Here is a 19,048-nt window from a genome sequence, read left to right as displayed (position 1 = left end):
TAATTTAATATGAAGCATCTTATGGGCTCATCATTATCCTTTGTGCAGCATTATATGGGCATATTTTAATATGGAGCATCTTATGAGGCCATCATTAACCTTTATGGAGCATTATATGGGGCATATTTTAATATGGAGCATCTTATGGGGCCATCATTAACCTTTATGCAGAATTATGTGAGGCGTATTTTTGTATGGAGCATCTTATGGGGCATCATTAACCTTTATGGATCATTTTATGGGGCATATTTTTGTATGGAGCATCTTATGGGCCCATCATGAACTTTATGGAGCATTATATGGGGCGTATTTTGTATGGAGCATCTTACGAGGCTCCAGATTCAATATGGATATTCAAAAACATTTATCTGACATATATTTATTTAACATCTATGTTTATTTTTGAAATTTACCAGTAGCTGCTGCATTTCCCACCCTAGGCTTATATTCGAGTCAATAAGTTTTCCCAGTTTTTTGTGGCAAAATTAGGTGCCTCGGCTTATACTTGGGTCGGCTTATATTCGAGCATGTACGGTATATATACATTAATCCCTTTTGCAGGAACAATTATTTCTGATCTGACTGTTAAATATAAATAGCCAATATGCCTTTTTCTTTTGCCAAACTCTGATTTGAGTATACGGATGACAATATCTATATATTGTATATATATACTTTTATGATGTCTCACACGACAAGTATAATCACCTACAAGATGTGCGTCCAGAATCAGGATTACTGGCTTTATTTCCCAGCATTTCTCTACATTTCTCAGCATCTAAAATAAAGTAGGTGTTAAACACAATTCACACCTCCTTTATTTTCTTCTAAAATTGCCTTAATTGTATGTTTATGTTGGCTAAAAATACTTCCCATTTTACTTACAAGCAGGAGTCTTGTAGACTTGATTTAACTTTACTATATTTCCATGAGAAAATAAATAGGAAAAATTAGCCCTTAACGATTGCTTTGCCTTGCTAGAGATAAAAATGAGCTCACGCTTCACGGCTTCTCTATATTCTCTGTCTGGAGGTGCATGTGTTCACATCATAATTCAAGCAACTTTGATGCCCTCTTATCCTACGCTTTGGGTAATGTAGGATTTTAACACTGCATTATTACACTGTTTTATGACACCTTTTTGTCCGGAAGAGAAGTGAATCCTTTATACGTTTTGTACTTTTTATTGGACCAGTGTGAAAATTATTCATAGGTGTTGTTGCTTGGTCCATAAATCTGGAATCTTCAGATGTGGTATCAGAAAATAAGACTTTTGCTGCAATTATATTTTGCTTCCGATAACCGTTCTTAAAAGTTTATTGTGAAATAAACAGGTAGGAGGATAATTAAAACCGTCACTCAGGCTTCACTAACAATACCGAAAAAGGGTGAACAATGGATGCTTAAATTATAGAAGGTGACACAACAGTGGCAGATTTATTACGCGCCTTGTAAATGTAAAATTATCTCTATTTGTTCCGTGTAATGTCATGCAGGTTATTCTGTAAAGGTCTTTTTTTTCTAGGGCGAGCCAGGACCAATGGGACTGCCAGGACTTGAAGGTTTCCCAGGGGAGAAGGTATGGGAAACATATTCTTGTGCTACTGTATTATTTGTCTTGACTGTTTCTTGCAGTTTTTTGTGAAGTGACACATTTCTTTAATGCCTTATTCTAGTGGTTACTCTTCCCATTTGCATAGTCACTGATGCAGATATACTGTAGTTTATATCATAAAAAATATTATAAAAACAGTTAAATCAATTTTCAGCTAAAAATTTAAGGAACGCTGTCACCAGGTTTTTGCTACTTCATCTGTTAGAAGCAATATGTAAGGGTAGAGACCCTGATTCAGGCGATGTGTCACTTACAGAGCTGCTGGTTGTAGTATTGATAAAATCACTATTTTATCTGCTGCATATCTAGCAGTTCTCTGAATGCTGAGCCCTGTATAAGCCCACACCCAGGACTGATTGGCAGCTTTCTACCATTGTACAGTGCATGAAAATAGCTGCCAATCAGTGGTGGGGGCAGGATTATAAAGAGCTCATGAATATGGAGGACTACCTGACAGCAGGTTTACTAGTCCTCTTGTGATAATCTCCTGCTGATAAAGCACTGATTATAGCAAAACTACAGCAAGAGTCCAGAGACATACCTGGAATTAATGTCTCTACATTATTCTGCAAGTAGTTTAGATGGCAGTGACTAATTTCTGTATTTTCATCATCATATTACACCCTCATATGGTCTACACATGTCAACTATCTGCAACTCATGATGACCCTATTACAGACAGATGGATAGGTACAATTATACATGAGAGTGAATGGATCATTATATTACGGATAAGTGTGAACATTAGATTTAAGAGATTTTGATAAAAGTGAAATATTTACTACTAAGGCTGAACCTAAACAGAAATCCTGTTAACAAGAAGTTATCAAATGTCCAAATGATGTGTGATAGCAGCTAGACAACTTGTAGACTGCCGAGAACCCAAGAATCGTCATAATGGAGAACTTTTGTCCTGTTTTAATGGACTGTTAGTGCGCATATTTGAATGCAGCTCCAATCACTCTCTTTGGGACGCCCAGAAATAGCCAAGCATACTTCTAATTAAAAAAATACTTTTTTTAGAACTTGCAAAAACTTAGTTGATGTAAATATTAACTCAATGCTTTTATGCCTAAATCTGTAATTGCAAAGTTGACATATCCTTTAGATATTTTATTATTCATCCACTGCCTACATATCTGAAGAAAAGCATATTCATTGATGATTGTCACATTCAATTTGCTAAGCAATTCCTAACAATTATATACAACAATTATGATAAAAAGCAAATAAAATGTAATAAAGATTTTACAACTGTTAGCTGCCAAACTTACAGAGAGCGGTTAATCTCAAAGCAAGGCCACTGAACAATTTCTCCCAAACAGAGCACTGAACCAAAAATGATAAAACCTTCAAGAACTTCTGTCAGATGAGATTAGAATATCAGATAAGATAAAGCAACAGAATTATCACATTCAGTCAACATGTTTCATAAACTAATTAAAGAAGAGTTTGTATAAGTAAGTCAACCAGTTGAATGTCTCCTGAGAGATGGTGGACAACACGGAAAATTACCATGGAAAAAGCAGTGCAGTTAGAAAAATGAAAAGCAGAATACAAAAATGTGCGGTGCTCTGATCAGGACAAGGTTTGGAATGATACACAGTGATGTAGAACGTATATTTAAGGCTAGGGCTCCATGGTTCTGGTGCACTGTGACCCCTTGTGACAGTGACACAGAGATGCAAATGTTTCCAAATGTGTTGACGTTTCTGTCGCTGGTTGCAAGTCGCACAAGATCGGCTAGCCATAACCGTCATTGCAAGTCACGAGACTGAGACATGCGTTCAACTTCTCTGTGATACTGTATGGCCATATTTTCTACAGCAAAATCAGATCTGTAAAATAGTCGCGTGGCAGCAAGTCGCAGACAAGTAACACAAGATGTTTTTGACTTGTGTGAAAATTGTTGTTGCGCCATGTGGCCCTAGCCTAAAAGGTTATCGACAATGTTCTCATATACGTAACATTGCATAGACCTTATAAATACAAGAAACATTGCAATTTACTTGTTATATACTGTAAATTCCCATCTTAATCTAAACACATACACCTTATAGTTAGTATAGACAGTGACATCTGAAGCCAGATGTTTCATGACTAAATGATAGATAGATAGATAACCAAAGCTTTTCCACACAAATCACCCTGAAGCAGTATACCAAGATCCAGGGGTTCCCACCAAACCCCTATTCAGCATTCAGCTTCAAGCATCTCCTCTGACCGGTAGTATCATCCTGTCTCCAGCATACAATGCTTAAATTATAATTAAATCCCCAAGACCAGTAGATGTGTACCCAGATCTGCTCTTCTCTGCAGAGCTACTCACACAGTTCACCATTTTGAGATGTGTTCTTCATACCAGTCTACTAAATCTGGAGCTAATGCACCAAGCTGGCAGACAGCTGCGAGCCACAATTCTTGGGACCACGAGTTGAATTTTCCATTTTTTTGTAGGTGATTTTGTGAAATTGAATCTTGTCAGTTCTGCTCATCTCTGATATGTACCCATTTTCCTTTTTGCAACATATAACCTGACTATGTCAGTTGCTTAAATTCTATAACCTGTTGTTAGATAGATAATAGAGAGATAGAGAGATAGATAGAAAGATGTAAGATATATAGAGAGATAGATAGAGAGATAGATAGATAGATAGATAGATAGATAGATAGATAGATAGATAGATAGATAGATAGAGAGATAGATATACAGATAGAGTGGGAAAAAATATTTAGTCAGCCACCAATTGTTCAAGTTCTCTTCCACTTCAAAAGATGAGAGAGGCCTGTAATTGACATCATAGGTAGACCACAACTATGAGAGTCAAAATAAGAATATAAATCCAGAAAATCACCTGGTCTGATTTGGCAAGATTTATTTTGCAAATTGTGATGGAAAATAAGTGTTTGGTCATTCATTAGCAAAAGTTCATCTCAATATTTTGTTATATATCCTTTGTTGGCAATGACAGAGGTCAAACGTTTTCTGCAAGTCTTCACAAGTTTGGCACACACTGTTGGTGCTATGTTGGCCCATTCCTCCATGCAGATCTCCTCTAGAGCAGTGATGTTTTGGGCCTGTTGTTGGGCAACATGGACTTTCAACTCCCTCCAAAGGTTTTCTATGGGGTTGAGATCTGGAGACTAGCTAGGCTACTCCAGGACCTTCATATGCTTCTTACGAAGCCACTCCTTCATTGCCCTGGTGGTGTGCTTTGGATCATTATCATGCTGACAGACCCATGCACGTTTCATCTTCAATGCCCTTGCTGATGGAAGGAATTTTGCCCTCAAAATTGCACGATACATGGCCCCATTCATTCTTTCATGTACACAGATCAGTCGTCCTGGTCCCTTGGCAGAGAAACAGCCCCAAAGCATGATGTTGCCACCCCCATGCTTCACAGTAGGTATGGTGTTCTTTGGATGCAACTCAGCATTCTGTATCCTCCAAACACGACGAGTTTTGTTTCTACCAAACAGTTCTACTTTGGTTTTATCAGACCATATGACATTCTCCCTATTCTCTTTTGGATAATCCAAATGCACTCTAGCAAACTTCAGACAGACCCAGACATGTACTGGCTTAATCAGGGGGACACGTCTGACACTGCAGGATCTGAGTCCCTGGCAGAATAGTGTGTTACTGATGGTAGCCTTTGTTACGGTGGTCCCAGCTCTATGCAGGTCATTCACTAGGTCCCTCTGTGTGGTTCTGGGATTTTTTCTCACCATTCTTGTGATCATTTTGACTCCACGGGGTGAGATCTTGCGTGGAGCACCAGATTGAGGGAGATTATCAGTGGTCTTGCATGTCTTCCATTTTCTTATTATTGCTCCCACAGTTGATTTCATCACACCAAACCGCTTGCCTATTGCAGATTTAGTCTTCCCAGCTTGGTGCAGGGCTACAATTTTGGTTCTGGTGTCCTTCGACAGCTCTTTGGTCATAGTGGAGTCTGAAGTGTGACTGTTTGGGGTTGTGGACAGGTGTCTTTTACAGTGATAACAAGCTCAAACAGGTGCCATTACTACAGGTAATGAGTGAAAGACAGAGGAGTCTCTTAAAGAAGAAGTTACAGGTCTGTGAGCGCCAGAAATCTTGCAAGTATTTAGGTGACCAAATACTTATTTTCCACCATAATTTGCAAAATAAATCTTGCCAAATCAGCCAATGTGATTTTCTGGATTTGTTTTCTCATTTTAACTCTCATAGTTGTAGTAGATAGATAGATAGATAGATAGATAGATAGATAGATAGATAGATAGATAGATAGTAACTGCTTGAAAACTGATAGCTTGAAAAAGGCTCCAGTAAGCAGAGCTGAAATGCTGTATTTGGGTGAATATAAACCCACTTATCTGCTTTACTACACCTGGAAGACCTGTCTCAAGCTATTTATTGTACCTCTTTCATAGGCCCTGCACTAGTAGCTCTTAGAGGTTTTACACTCTATTTAAAAAGAAAAAGATGAAGATAGATAGACAGACAGAAATGTAAAAGACACTAGTTCATATTCAGTATCAATAGTCATGAACTGAAATAAGAATTGAAAATATAATCAGACATATTTTTTTCCTGAGGCCATCCCCAAAGCTACATATTATGACCTGGGGGCTCCTAAAAGGCACAGACACCTACTTGTATAATCCATTTTAATTTCACTTGCACTATCCAGAGCCTTTCTGCTACTGTCCAAGTCTACATTTTAATGGAGCGCATAGATCGCAACAGTACCTTTGACATGTTAAATTGATTCACAACTGCCTTCCTTCCCCTGAGGTTCACTTATCCTCATGCAATAATGTTTACATATGTGCAGAACAAAGACATAATAGAGGATTCAGACTGGAGAGATTAGAAGTGTCAGCTGGATTAGCTAATGAATTATATTCTTGACTAAGCAATAACAAAATGTATAAGACAAACTGCTGTTCTTTGAGCCATAAATATATCATTTGTCTCTCTTGTTTCATAAATAAGGCATGCTCTGGATTGCTAAACTGAATTGTGTATATTATTTGTGTCCTAGGGAGATCGAGGACAAATTGGTCCACCGGGAATTGCTGGGATACCAGTGAGTAGTTTTGGCATCTTTTACAATTCAATAGTGAGCAATGCAGAAAACAAATATAAATTGCAATTACTGTATTTACCCTGCTATATTGAGCAAAATATGCATTGTTAAAATATATGTCTAGTCATTTTATTTTGTAGAGTTTATGACCTTAAATTTATTTCACTCAATTCTATGAAAACTGCCGTCTGAACGCATCAGAGAGGCAGGAAATATGAAATATTTCATGTTATTTTATTAGCTTGGATTTGAATGTAATAGTCACACTTCAATATTCTAACATAACATATCCTCCAATATGCCTCAATTCTGTATATTAAAGATTCCGTCAATATCTGAATGTCCAATATCTACACATTGTAATTAATTTTCAATATTGTAATAGCCTGATGCAATTCATTCTGTGTTTGTACAGTTAATGGGAAATGTAGTATTGATTTCTGGATTTATTGTTTTAGTATTTCAGTCACTAGTTATTTACATAGTAAGGGTACTGTCACACAGTACCATTTTGATCGCTACGACGGCACGATCCGTGACGTCGCAGCGATCGTATGAATATCGCTCCAGCGTCGTAGACTGCAGTCACACGTTGCAATCACGGCGCTGGAGCGATGCCGAAGTCCCCGGTAACCAGGGTAAACATCGGGTAACTAAGCGCAGGGCCGCGCTTAGTAACCCGATGTTTACCGTGGTTACCAGCGTAAACGTAAAAAAAACAAACAGTACATACTTACATTCCGGTGTCTGTCCCCGGCGTTCTGCTTCTCTCCACTGTGTAAGCGCCATAGCCGGCAAGCACAGCGGTGACGTCAGACGTCACCGCTGTGCTCGCTTTCCGGCTGGCAGACGCTCACACAGTGGAGAGAAGCTGAGACGCTGGAGGACAGACACCGGAATGTAAGTATCTACTGTTTGTTTTTTTACGTTTACGCTGGTAACCACGGTAAACATCGGGTTACTAAGCGCGGCCCTGCGCTTAGTTACCCGATGTTTACCCTGGTTACAAGCGAACACATCGCTGGATCGCTGTCACACACAACGATCCAGCGATGTCAGCGGGTGATCAAGCGACGAAAGAAAGTTCCACACGATCTGCTACGACGTACGATTCTCAGCAGGATCCCTGATCGCTGCTGCGTGTCAGACACTGCGATATCGTAACGATATCGCTAGAACGTCACGAATCGTACCGTCGTAGCGATCAAAATGGTACTGTGTGACAGTACCCTAAGTGTTCATTTATTGAACTGAAATTAATCTTTGTTTCACTGCTGTGTCCTACATTGAGGATGTCTTAAACATTCAATGGGCCTGGATAGTTCCTTTACATCATTGGCGTTTCTTCCTCTATGCCATCATTAGAATATTGCCTTCAGTCCTCCATGTCATTCTTGTCTGACGACTCTTCTAGTCACATTTATATCCTATCATATCTGTTCACATCTTCGTTTTGTTATATCACACGTTTAGCAATCATGTTTGATAAAAATATTAAAGCCTCTGTAAGATTTGGACAACCTTAGCTCGTCTGGGCTGATGCTGGACAGTTGGAGCTAATTAGTTTAATCTCTTAGATGCTGCGGTGAATCACAGCTGAGGCATCTAAACTGTCAAAACAGAAAGGAGGCTGCTTCTGTCACCCCATTGCCCTCCTCCCCCAGTGGAGTACTGATGGTTGGTCATGCAAGTACTCAAAGTCTGAATATACTGTTCCTGTTATATGATCATGTGGCCACTGCAGCTAATCCAGAGCAACAATGCATTGGGCATAACTGAGGCCAGCAATTAGTTGCAAATATTCGTCCCAACTGGAAGAATAATTTAGAGACCAGCTGTGATGCTTGTCACTTCTCACTGCAAAGCAGTGAGTCAGAGTGGTCAAGGAGTCCAAGGTCAGAAGCCAGGACAGTATGTCATAAACAGCAGGAAGAGACAAAAGTGTAGTCAGGTAACATTCTGAGGTCAGAATACAGGAGAGTAACGGATCACAGCAGAAGGGGTTAAACAGTCAGATGGTCAGAACAAAGTCCAAGGTCAGGCAGCAAATGATCAAGCACACAGAACGCAAGGCACAGGTAGCACAAACCTCACTTGTTGAATGTATGTCTGGCAGAGGTGTGGGAGAAGTAGCTCAGTTAAGTAGCATGGCAATCACCCGGGATAGTGAACACTTGGAGACAGCCAACGCCTCCCAGTCACAGATTGGATAGTTGAGCTGTCAATCAAAGCACTGACAGCTTCAGCATGCCCCTTTACTGGATTAAAAGGCTGAACTGTCAGCAACTGCATCCCAGACACACTGAAGGGTGGAACCGTGACATCAGCTTTATAAGAGGAGCGTCATATGTATTGGCATATGATTGATTTTTTTTTTTTGAGCCTACTGCATGATTATTTAAAAAATCAAAAGTGAAAACCCCCTTTAAAGTGAATGTATTGTCTAAAATTAACCTATTGTTTACATTTTTGTTTAGGTCTAAAATTAACCCGTTGTTTACATTGCTGTTTATGTTTCCATATTTTGTCTATAAAAATACAATCTATGTTATCCTTTCTCGCAAAAAGGATTGTTTTATCTGGGAATATGGATTTCATAGGTTCTACTGCTTGAGATCCCGCTCTATGTGGAAAAGCAAGGAGTAGCTCCCATTATGAGAAACATAACAAAAACATGAATTATAGAATGACTAATTCATTCGAATAATAATGGAATATTACTACTTTTCCTATACCATGAGTGGATACTTGCAGTTTGCTACAGCCAATCCTTAGGATTTTGAGCAGTCTAACCTAGGTTGACATGTGAGATATATATAGAATGCACACTTTAGGCTGTATATAGATTATTTGGTCTAGTGAACACTACATTTTTATTTTATTATCAGAATGTATCATAAGTGCATGAATTTGGTCTAGGACTGGAATAATTATTCCATTCAAGTCAAAGAATATATTGCTTAGTATGGCACAATTGATCATTTAATAATAGAAGCAATAGTTTTAGCAATATTGTAGCAATATATTCGGTATATAAATTGTATTTTTCTTGATGCTCTGCTATTTCATTTTGTTGGGCTTTGACTTGTTTATCCAGTTTACTGGGCGACAAGAGTTTGCAGTAAAAGCTTGATTTGAAGATTTTCTAGTAGAGGTTCATAGGTTCTTTGCCGTTGAGAAGCTTTGAAGAGTCAATTGTGGGTCATCTAACAATCTATTTTGATTATTTGGTGTTTTGACAACTGCTACTGAAAGCATATGTACTGTGCATGTGCTCATTATGTAGTCTTTCTCTTCAACTCTTACAAAAAAACTGGTGATAAATTTACAGTTTATAAAGTCAAAGTAAAAAGAAGCAAGCTGTGGCTTTTGATGGAGATTTCAGAGTGTCTCCTCTTATCAGGTTTATGGAGATGAAACTGAGTCAGATTTTGTCATTATTTTTACCCCAAGGAAGCAGAGCAAAAGCAAACACAATAGTCTTCGAATTGCATCTTGTATTAGAAATTGCAGTATTTTGTTTGTGCTTGTATGGCTCAAGATGATGGATTAGAGGATTGTATTTGATAATTTATCAGTACCATGGGACAGTGTTACTACCTACAGTATGACCCAATATTATCAATACCATTGTTCACATTAAAGAGACTCCATCATCACAAAATTACCTATTGTTTAAATCAGGTTTTGTGTTGAATTTTTTTTTTACATTTTTGCAATTTCTTTTTTAAATATCCAGAACTTGCAATTTTTACACTGGCCACTGTGTTTTTTCACACTCTAACTTCATATTGTTTCAGGAAACAACACATGTACATAGCCAAAATGGTTGAATCCTAACTCATTCTTGTGTATTGAAGTACTTAGTGAGTCCGTGCTCAGGTCATTGTGAAGGGAGATTGAGCAGAGGCAGGTGTGAAATCGCCTATTCTCAATAATGGATCATTTGTTATTAGTCATTTTTTATCATTTATAGCATGATTTTAAAATAAACAATAAAATTTATGTTGTTAATAGTGTTGAGCGATACCTTCTGATATTCGGAAATATCGGGATCGGAATGTATCGGCCGATATCCAAAAAATATCGGATATCGCCGATACCGGAAACCAATGCAAGTCAATGGGACACAATTATCGGAATGAAAATAAGCCCTTTCATTCCTTGTACATCCTGTTCCGGAGGGGGGAAGAGTGTGGGCGGTGCATTTTCAGAGACTGTGTGTCTGTGTGAAACCGTGGGGGGTCTGTGCGGCTTGCTGGGGGTCTGTACGGGCTTCTCGGGGGTCTGTGCAGCCTGCCGGAAGTCTGTGCAGCCTGTCGGGGGTCTGTGCAGGCCTCTCGGGGGTCTGTGCGGCCTGCCGGGGGTCTTTGTGTTTGTGTGTGCAGACATCCTCAGATGGGACTACAAGTCCCATCGGGCTATGCCTGCTACAATGGCAGTGATTGACGCATTAGCCAATGATGGGACAGTAGTAGTCCCATCATCCATCTAATGTGTTGAATGTAAAAAAAACTACTACATACAACATACATACAACACACCTCATACATACAACATACATACTACATGTATACAACATACATACATAATACATACATACAACATACATACTACATACTGTTGTGAATTCTATTTTTGGGCTCCCTCTAGTGGTCACAAGCGGTACTGTGTAGTGTTGTCTTTCTGCAGGTTGGCTGCATCAGCTGGTTCGTTATCCTTGGTTGGTTTCCTATTTAGCTCACCTGGAGACTCAGTTCCTTGCCTGCTATCAATGTATTCAGTGCTCTTCAGATTCCTTGTGTCTACCTTGCTCCCAGTCTCTCCAAGACAAGCTAAGTTTTTGTTTGATCATTTTTTGATTATCAGTGTTCATTATGTTTTTAGTCCAGCTCGCTAAAATGTGATTTCCTCGCTTGCTGGTTGCTCTAGGGGACTGAGTTTCTCCCCCCACACCGTTAGTTGGTGTGGGGGTTCTTGAAATCTCAGAGTGGATATTTTGTAAGGGTTTTTTACTGACCGCATAGATTCCCTTTTCTATTTTCTGCTATCTAGTATTAGTGGGCCTCATTTGCTGAATCTGCTTTCATCCCTGTGTATGTGCCTTCCTCTTACCTCACCGTTATTATCTGTTGGGGGCTTCTATATCTTTGGGGATTATTTCTCTGGAGGCAAGAGAGGTCTTTTCTTTCTCTCTAGGGGTAGTTAGTTCCTCAGGCTGGCTCGGGACATCTAGGATTTTTAGGCACATTCACCGGCTACTTCTAGTGTGTTTGGATAGGTTCAGATTTGCGGTCAGTCCAGTTTGCCACCTCCTTAGAGCTTGTCCTATGTTTGTTACTTAGCTGGAGTAATTTGTGATCCTCAACCACTAAGGATCATAACAACATACATACAACATACTACATACATACAACATACATACATACAACATGCATACAACATACTACATACATACTGCATTCATACATACAATATACATACAACATACTATATACATACATACAACATACATGCATACATACATACAACATACATACAACATACTACATACATACATACATACTACATACATACAACATACATGCAACATACTGCATATATACTACATACATACTACATACATAATACATACATACTACATACATACAACATACATACTACATACATACTACATACATACATACTACATACATACTACATACAATACATTCATGCATTACATACAATACATACCGTACATACATACAGTACATATAACATAGATTACATACTCACCATCACTTGTCATTTTGATTCCCGAAGCCAGTGTCATCTGTAAAAAAGATTAAAATAACAAACAAACAATATACTCCCTGATCCGCAGAAATCAACGAGTGTCCCACGACGATCTCCCGTGGAGAATGGCAGCATCAGCTGATGCGACCGCTCTCTAGGGGCTCCAGGAACACAATGATGGTAGGAAGGTATCCTTCCACACTGTATTCCTGCGCCGCTGTAAAAAAAATAGTCCCTAGTCTCACTTTTGGCATTGCTGTATGAGAAATTTTCCCACGCAGCAATTGCCATAAAGTGAGACTTTCAACTCTAGTAACCTCTCAGTGATGCACTGCAGGAGCCATTGTCTCCTGTCAGTGTGTCACTGAGGGTCCTATAGAGCAGTGACATCACCCGATGTCACTGTTCTATAGGGGAGATCGTCGTGGGACACTCTTTATTAATTGGACTATGGCGGACAGGTAGTATACAGTTTATTATTTTACATTTTTTGCAGGTGCTGAAGTATGGTAAGTATGGTGAAATGAAGAATATTAAAATACTTTTTTCCTAATGTGTTTGTGTTTTATTAACCCTTTACTAGTATTAGATTAATAATAGATAGGCGTCTTATTGACGCCTCTCCATTATTAACCCGGCTTAATGTCACCTTACAATAGCAAGGTGACATTAACCCCTTATTACCCCATATCCCACCACTACACGGGAGTGGGAAGAGAGGGGCTAAGTGCCAGAATTGGCACATCTTACAGATGCACCATTTCTGGGGTGGTTGCGGACTCGTATTTGTAGCCGGGGAGGGCAATATCCATGGCCCCTCTCTAGGTTATGAATATCAGCCTGCAGCTGTCTGCGTAGCCTTTCTGGCTATAAAATATAGGGGGACCCCACGTCATTTTTTCGGGGGGTCTCCCTATTTTAATAGCCAGCAAAGGCTACTCAGAAAGCTGTGGGCTGATATTCATAGCAAGCTACAAATATTGTCCCCCGGCTGTCGGCTTTCCCCCTCTGGCACAGAAAATTGCACGGGAGCCCACGCCATTTTTTTTCTGTTTTTTTCTTTTAAATTAAATGCTCATTAAGGCCTCTTTCACACTGGCGTCGGTACCGGTCTGTTGCTATGCGTCGGGCCGACGTACCGACGCACGTTGTGAAATTTGTGCACAACGTGGGCAGCGGATGCAGTTTTTCAACACATCCGCTGCCCATTCTGATGTCCGGGGAGGAGGGGGCGGAGTTTCGGCTGCGCATGCGCGGTAGAAAATGGTGGACGCGATGGACAAAAAATGTTCACTTGAACGTTTTTCCGTGCCGACGATCCGCCAAAACACGATGGATCCGTTGCACGACGGATGCGACGTGTGGCCATCCGTCGCGATCCGTCGATAATACAAGTCTATTGCTAAAAAACGCATCCTATGAGCACATTTGAAGGATCCTTTTTTTTCGCCAGATCCGTTTTTTCTCATTGAGTTGTATTAGCACCGGATTGCGCCTGATGGCCACACGTTTCATCCTTTTTTTGCCAGATCCGTCAAAAAAGCTGTTTCCGCCGGACGGAAAACACATTCAGAGGAACGGTTTTTCTGTCCAGCGAAAAAATGCACAGCGACGGATCTGGCAATAAACGGATGAAACGTGTGGCAGACCGTCGGCATGAAAAAACGTTCAACTGAACATTTTTTGTCCATCGCGTCCGCCATTTTCTACTGCGCATGCACTGCCGAAACTCCGCCCCCTCCTCCCCGGACATCAGAATGGGCAGCGGATGTGTTGAAAAACTGCATCCGCTGCCCACGTTGTGCACAAATTTCACAACGTGCGTCGGTACGTCGGCCCGACGCATAGCGACGGACCTGTATTAACGCAAGTGTGAAAGAGGCCTTAATAAGCGTTTAATTTAAAAAAAAAAAATGGAAAAAATTGGCGTGGGCTCCCATGCAATTTTCTGTGCCAGAGGGGGAAAGCCGACAGCCGGGGGCCAATATTTGTAGCCTGTTATGAATATCAGCCCGCAGCTGTCTGCGTAGCCTTATAATAGGGGAACCCCCCAAAAAAATGACGTGGGGTCTCCCTATATTTTATAGCCACAAAGGCTATGCAAACAGCTGCGGGCTGATATTCATAGCCTAGAGAGGGGCCATGGATATTGGCCCCCCGGCAACAAATACCAGTCCGCAGCCGCCCCAGAAATGGTGCATCTGTAAGATGCGCCAATTCCGGCACTTAGCCCCTCTCTTCCCACTTCCATGTAGTGGTGGAATATGGGGCAATAAGGGGTTAATATCACCTTGCTATTGTAAGGTAACATTAAGCCGGGTTAATAATGGAGAGGCATCAATAAGATGCCTATCCATTATTAATCCAGTACTAGTAAAGGGTTAATAAAACACAAATTAGGAAAAAAATATTTTAATATTCTTCATTTAACCTTACTTACCATACTTCAGCACCTGCAAAAAATGTAAAATAATAAACCGTATACTACCTGTCTGCCGTATTCCAATTAATAACGAGTGTCCCATGACGATCAACCCTATAGAACTGTGACATCGGGTGATGTCACTGCTCTATAGGACCCTCAGTGACACACTGACAGGAAAAAATGGCTCCTGCAGCGCATCACTGAGAGGTTACTAGAGTGCAAAGTCTCACTTTATGGCAATTGCTGCGTGGGAAAATTTCTCATACAGCAATGCCAAAAGTGAGACTAGGGACTATTTTTTTTACAGCGGCGGAGGAATACAGTGCGGAAGGTTACCTTCCTCCTGTCATTATGTTCCTGGAGCCCCTAGAGAGCGGTCGCATCAGCTGATGTTGCCGTTCTCCACGGGAAATCATTGTGGGACACTCGTGGATTTCTTCGGATCAGGGAGTATATTGTTTGTTTGTTATTTTAATCTTTTTTACAGATGACACTGGCTTCGGGGATCAAAATGACAAGTGATGTTGAGTATGTAATCTATGTTATATGTACTGTATGTCTGTATGTATGTATTGTATGTAATGCATGAATGTATTGTATGTAGTATGTATCTAGTATGTATGTAGTATGTATGTAGCATGTATGTACTGTATGTAGTATGTATGTAGTATGTAGTATGTATGTAGTATGTATGTTGTATGTATGTATGTATGTTGTATGTATGTAGTATGTATGTTGTATGTATGTTGTATGTATGTATGTAGTATGTATGTTGTATGTATGTATGTAGTATGTATGTAGTATGGATGTTGTATGTTTGTATGTAGTATGTATGTTGTATGCATGTAGTATGTATGTAGTATGTATGTAGTATGAATGTAGTATGTATGTTGTATGTATGATGTATGTTGCATGCATGTAGTATGTATGTTGTATGTATGTAGTATGTATGTAGTATGTATGTTGTATGTAGTATGTGTAGTATGTATGTTGTATGTATGTATGTTGTATGCATGTAGTATGTATGTTATATGTATGTAGTATGTATGTAGTATGTATGTTGTTTGTTGTATGTAGTAGGTATGTAGTATGTTGTATGTATGTTGTATGTATGTATGCAGTATGTTTAACCAATAAAAATATCCTCATACGGTAATAAAGAATCCCTCCATCAATAAATTAATGGGCACCAACAGAGAAACATGAAGAGACTGGATTAAATATTAAAAGTACATATATTTATTGTAAACAACATTATAAAACCAACATTAAACACACAATAAAAGGTGAGATAGAGTGCAAATCCGAAATCTAAGCAGAGCCGAAGACTGAAATGTCCCCCCACTGACTGACACTGCATAGGGTACAAAATATGTAACTACCTGCTCCTAATATTACCATAGCATGTGCCAACAAGGCAGGCTATTATACAGACTATAGTACACATGTCTGATAAAGAGACAGCCGTGCCATATAGATAGGGCAGTCTAGCTACTATTTAGCATAAGGCCGGCACGGACATCATAACCAGTGATGGTACAAGCTGCTTATAAATTTACCTGTGGTCATGTTGTCAGAGTCAGGAAAGGGGGGATCATTCAGCCAGAGCGCACCTCGACGCGCGTTTCGCTATAACAATAGCTTCGTCAGGAGGTCGAGGTATGCAGTACTGCAGAGGTATGCAGTATGTTGTATGCATGTAGTATGTAGTACCGCCCACACTCCATTATAGTGCATCATTGCACTATAGAAACTTCCGATTCTGATATCCGATATCTTAAAAGTATCGGAACTCAGTATCGGAAATCCGATACAGCGAATATCAGCCGATACTCGATATTTGCAGTATTGGAATGCTCAACACTAGTTGTTAACTCTGCAAAGCTACCTCATCGTTTTTACATGTTTACCATCTTCAGCAGTAACTCTGCTGTGTGCTCTGGAGGATTGTAGGTAGGGTGGGTGAGTTGGCTACTCCCTCGTTAGTTAGCAAAACCTGATGAAAGATTCCTTTTAAACCACATGCCCATCTTTCTCAGTCTTGCATGAGCCATGGCCATGATATCAATGGAAGGTCTGGAAAATTTGAATTTATCATACCTGATTAATCAAGAGAGTCAGTTTTTAAAAAGTAATCTGTCTTTAGGATTTTTTTATAGCGTCCTTGTTTTATTGAAACACTGTCATAATTAGAAGCTTAGGAGATTGAAATAGATCTAGAATGGTCACAGTTACAGCTATCAAGGAGGAGGTCCCATCAAACTCTAACATTCTATGATTCTATGACAGTCCTATGATAAGAGACCTTCTAATGCATATTTACTTGTAATAAGGCAAAGTTCAGCTCTGCTGCACTGTATTAGTTTTAGGCAGGCACAGTTCTTCAGTGAGATCAGGAGCACAGAATGTCAGTCATTACATGTCTCACACTGAACCTCCCCTTTAATTTAAAATAAGCACTGGAGGCAGATTGTCAGTGAGATATTTATGCTCAGCTCATAGCAGCTTCTTTACATATTAAGAATACCGTAGATTTCTCTGGAATAGCACATCAGATCGCAGATATCAAAGTATCATTTTATTCAACTCTCTATGAACTGCATGATGGCTTAGGATGGTTCATCCTACTGACAGATTCACTATAAAGTAAGTAAACCAGTGTCATCAGGTCTAAGATTTATTTAATGAAGTTTGTAGTCTGTATTGTGAATTTGCATTGAGTTCAACCAGGGTCGGCTCCAGGTTTTTGAGGGCCCCGGGCGAAAGAGTCTCAGTGGGCCCCCCCTTTAACACATACCACGATTCATGATCGCATATAACACAGCCATGTAGTATATAACACAGCCCACATAGTATATAACACAGCCACGTAGCATATAACACAGCCATGTAGTATATAAGAGCCCACATAGCATATAACATAGCCACGTAGTACTGTATATAGCACAGCCCACATAGCATATAACAGCCCATATAGTATATAGCACAGCCACATATTATATAACTCAGCCCACATAGTATATAACATGGCCCACGTAGTATATAGAACAGCTCACGTAGCATATAACAGCCCACATAGTATATAACAGGGCCCACGTAGCATATAGAACAGCCATGTAGTATATAGCACAGCCCACGTAGCATATAACAGCCCATATAGTATATAGCACAGCCACATATTATATAACTCAGCCCACATAGTATATAACATGGCCCACGTAGCATATAGAACAGCCATGTAGTATATAGCACAGCCCACGTAGCATATAACAGCCCATATAGTATATAGCACAGCCACATAGTATATAACATGGCCCACTTGGTATATAGAACAGCCATGTAGTATATAGCACAGCCCACATAGCATATAACAGCCCATATAGTATATAGCACAGCCCACGTAGTATATAACACAGCCATGTAGTATATAGCACAGACATGTAGTATACAGCACAGCCCCCCTCCCCCCAAGAATGGCCCCATAGTCCAGTACTCATTGTTATAGTTACAAAAAAAAAACCCACTCCTCACCTCTCAACGTGCCCGCGCTGCTCCCTGCTCTGGTCTCGGCGGCTGCCGCTGCACTGCCTGACACCATCGCGCACTCGCAGCGGCAGTGTCAGAGGCAGAGTGTGGAATGATGGGAGGGGGAGCATCAGGTGATGCTCTCTCCTCCATCATTTGCTTTGAACTTTACCGGCAGACCCCGGTATAGTTCAATGCGGCCGCGGGGGAGTTGGCGCTGGCGATAGACGGGCCCCCCTGCCTCACAGAGGCCCCATAGCGGCTGCATGATGTGCCGCTATCTGAGGGCCCCGGGGGAGCGGAGGCCCTAGGCAGCTACCTGCCCTTAATGTCGGCCCTGAATGGGCCCCCCTGTCTCGCCAGGGCCCCGACACTTGCCTGGGTACGCCCTGAGTTCAACAAAACTGAGTATTCTAAAACAGATCTGCATTTCCTGGTGAAGAACAATGATGGCATTTTTTGATGGCTGTCTGGACATTCAATAAATCTTTTCCTGAAGTTTACCATATTACCTAGCTTTCACTGTGAGTGAGTCAACATCCACTTCAACAATTAGGTAAATGAAACATTCATAGTAGTCAGGCAAGATGTACTTCTGCGTGAACACTATAAAACTGTCTTTTCCAA

General features: G+C 40.3%; 1 protein-coding gene across 2 annotated transcripts in view; it reads left to right on the top strand.

Annotated features, from left to right (window-relative positions):
• COL19A1 (collagen type XIX alpha 1 chain) overlaps window positions 1-19,048 on the top strand; it is a 1,614,879-nt gene that overhangs the window by 1,410,127 nt on the left and 185,704 nt on the right. For both annotated transcript variants that reach the window (XM_077289962.1, XM_077289964.1), the window contains exons 42-43: window positions 1,526-1,579; window positions 6,649-6,693. In XM_077289962.1, the coding sequence (XP_077146077.1) occupies window positions 1,526-1,579; window positions 6,649-6,693 (99 nt within the window). The remainder of the gene's footprint in view (window positions 1-1,525; window positions 1,580-6,648; window positions 6,694-19,048) is intronic.

The sequence above is a fragment of the Ranitomeya variabilis genome, chromosome 2 (assembly GCF_051348905.1).
Source record: "Ranitomeya variabilis isolate aRanVar5 chromosome 2, aRanVar5.hap1, whole genome shotgun sequence".
Classification (NCBI taxonomy): Eukaryota; Metazoa; Chordata; class Amphibia; order Anura; family Dendrobatidae; genus Ranitomeya; species Ranitomeya variabilis.
The sequence above is the reverse complement of the archived record's forward strand: the minus strand, read 5'-3'. Positions and strand labels throughout refer to the sequence as shown.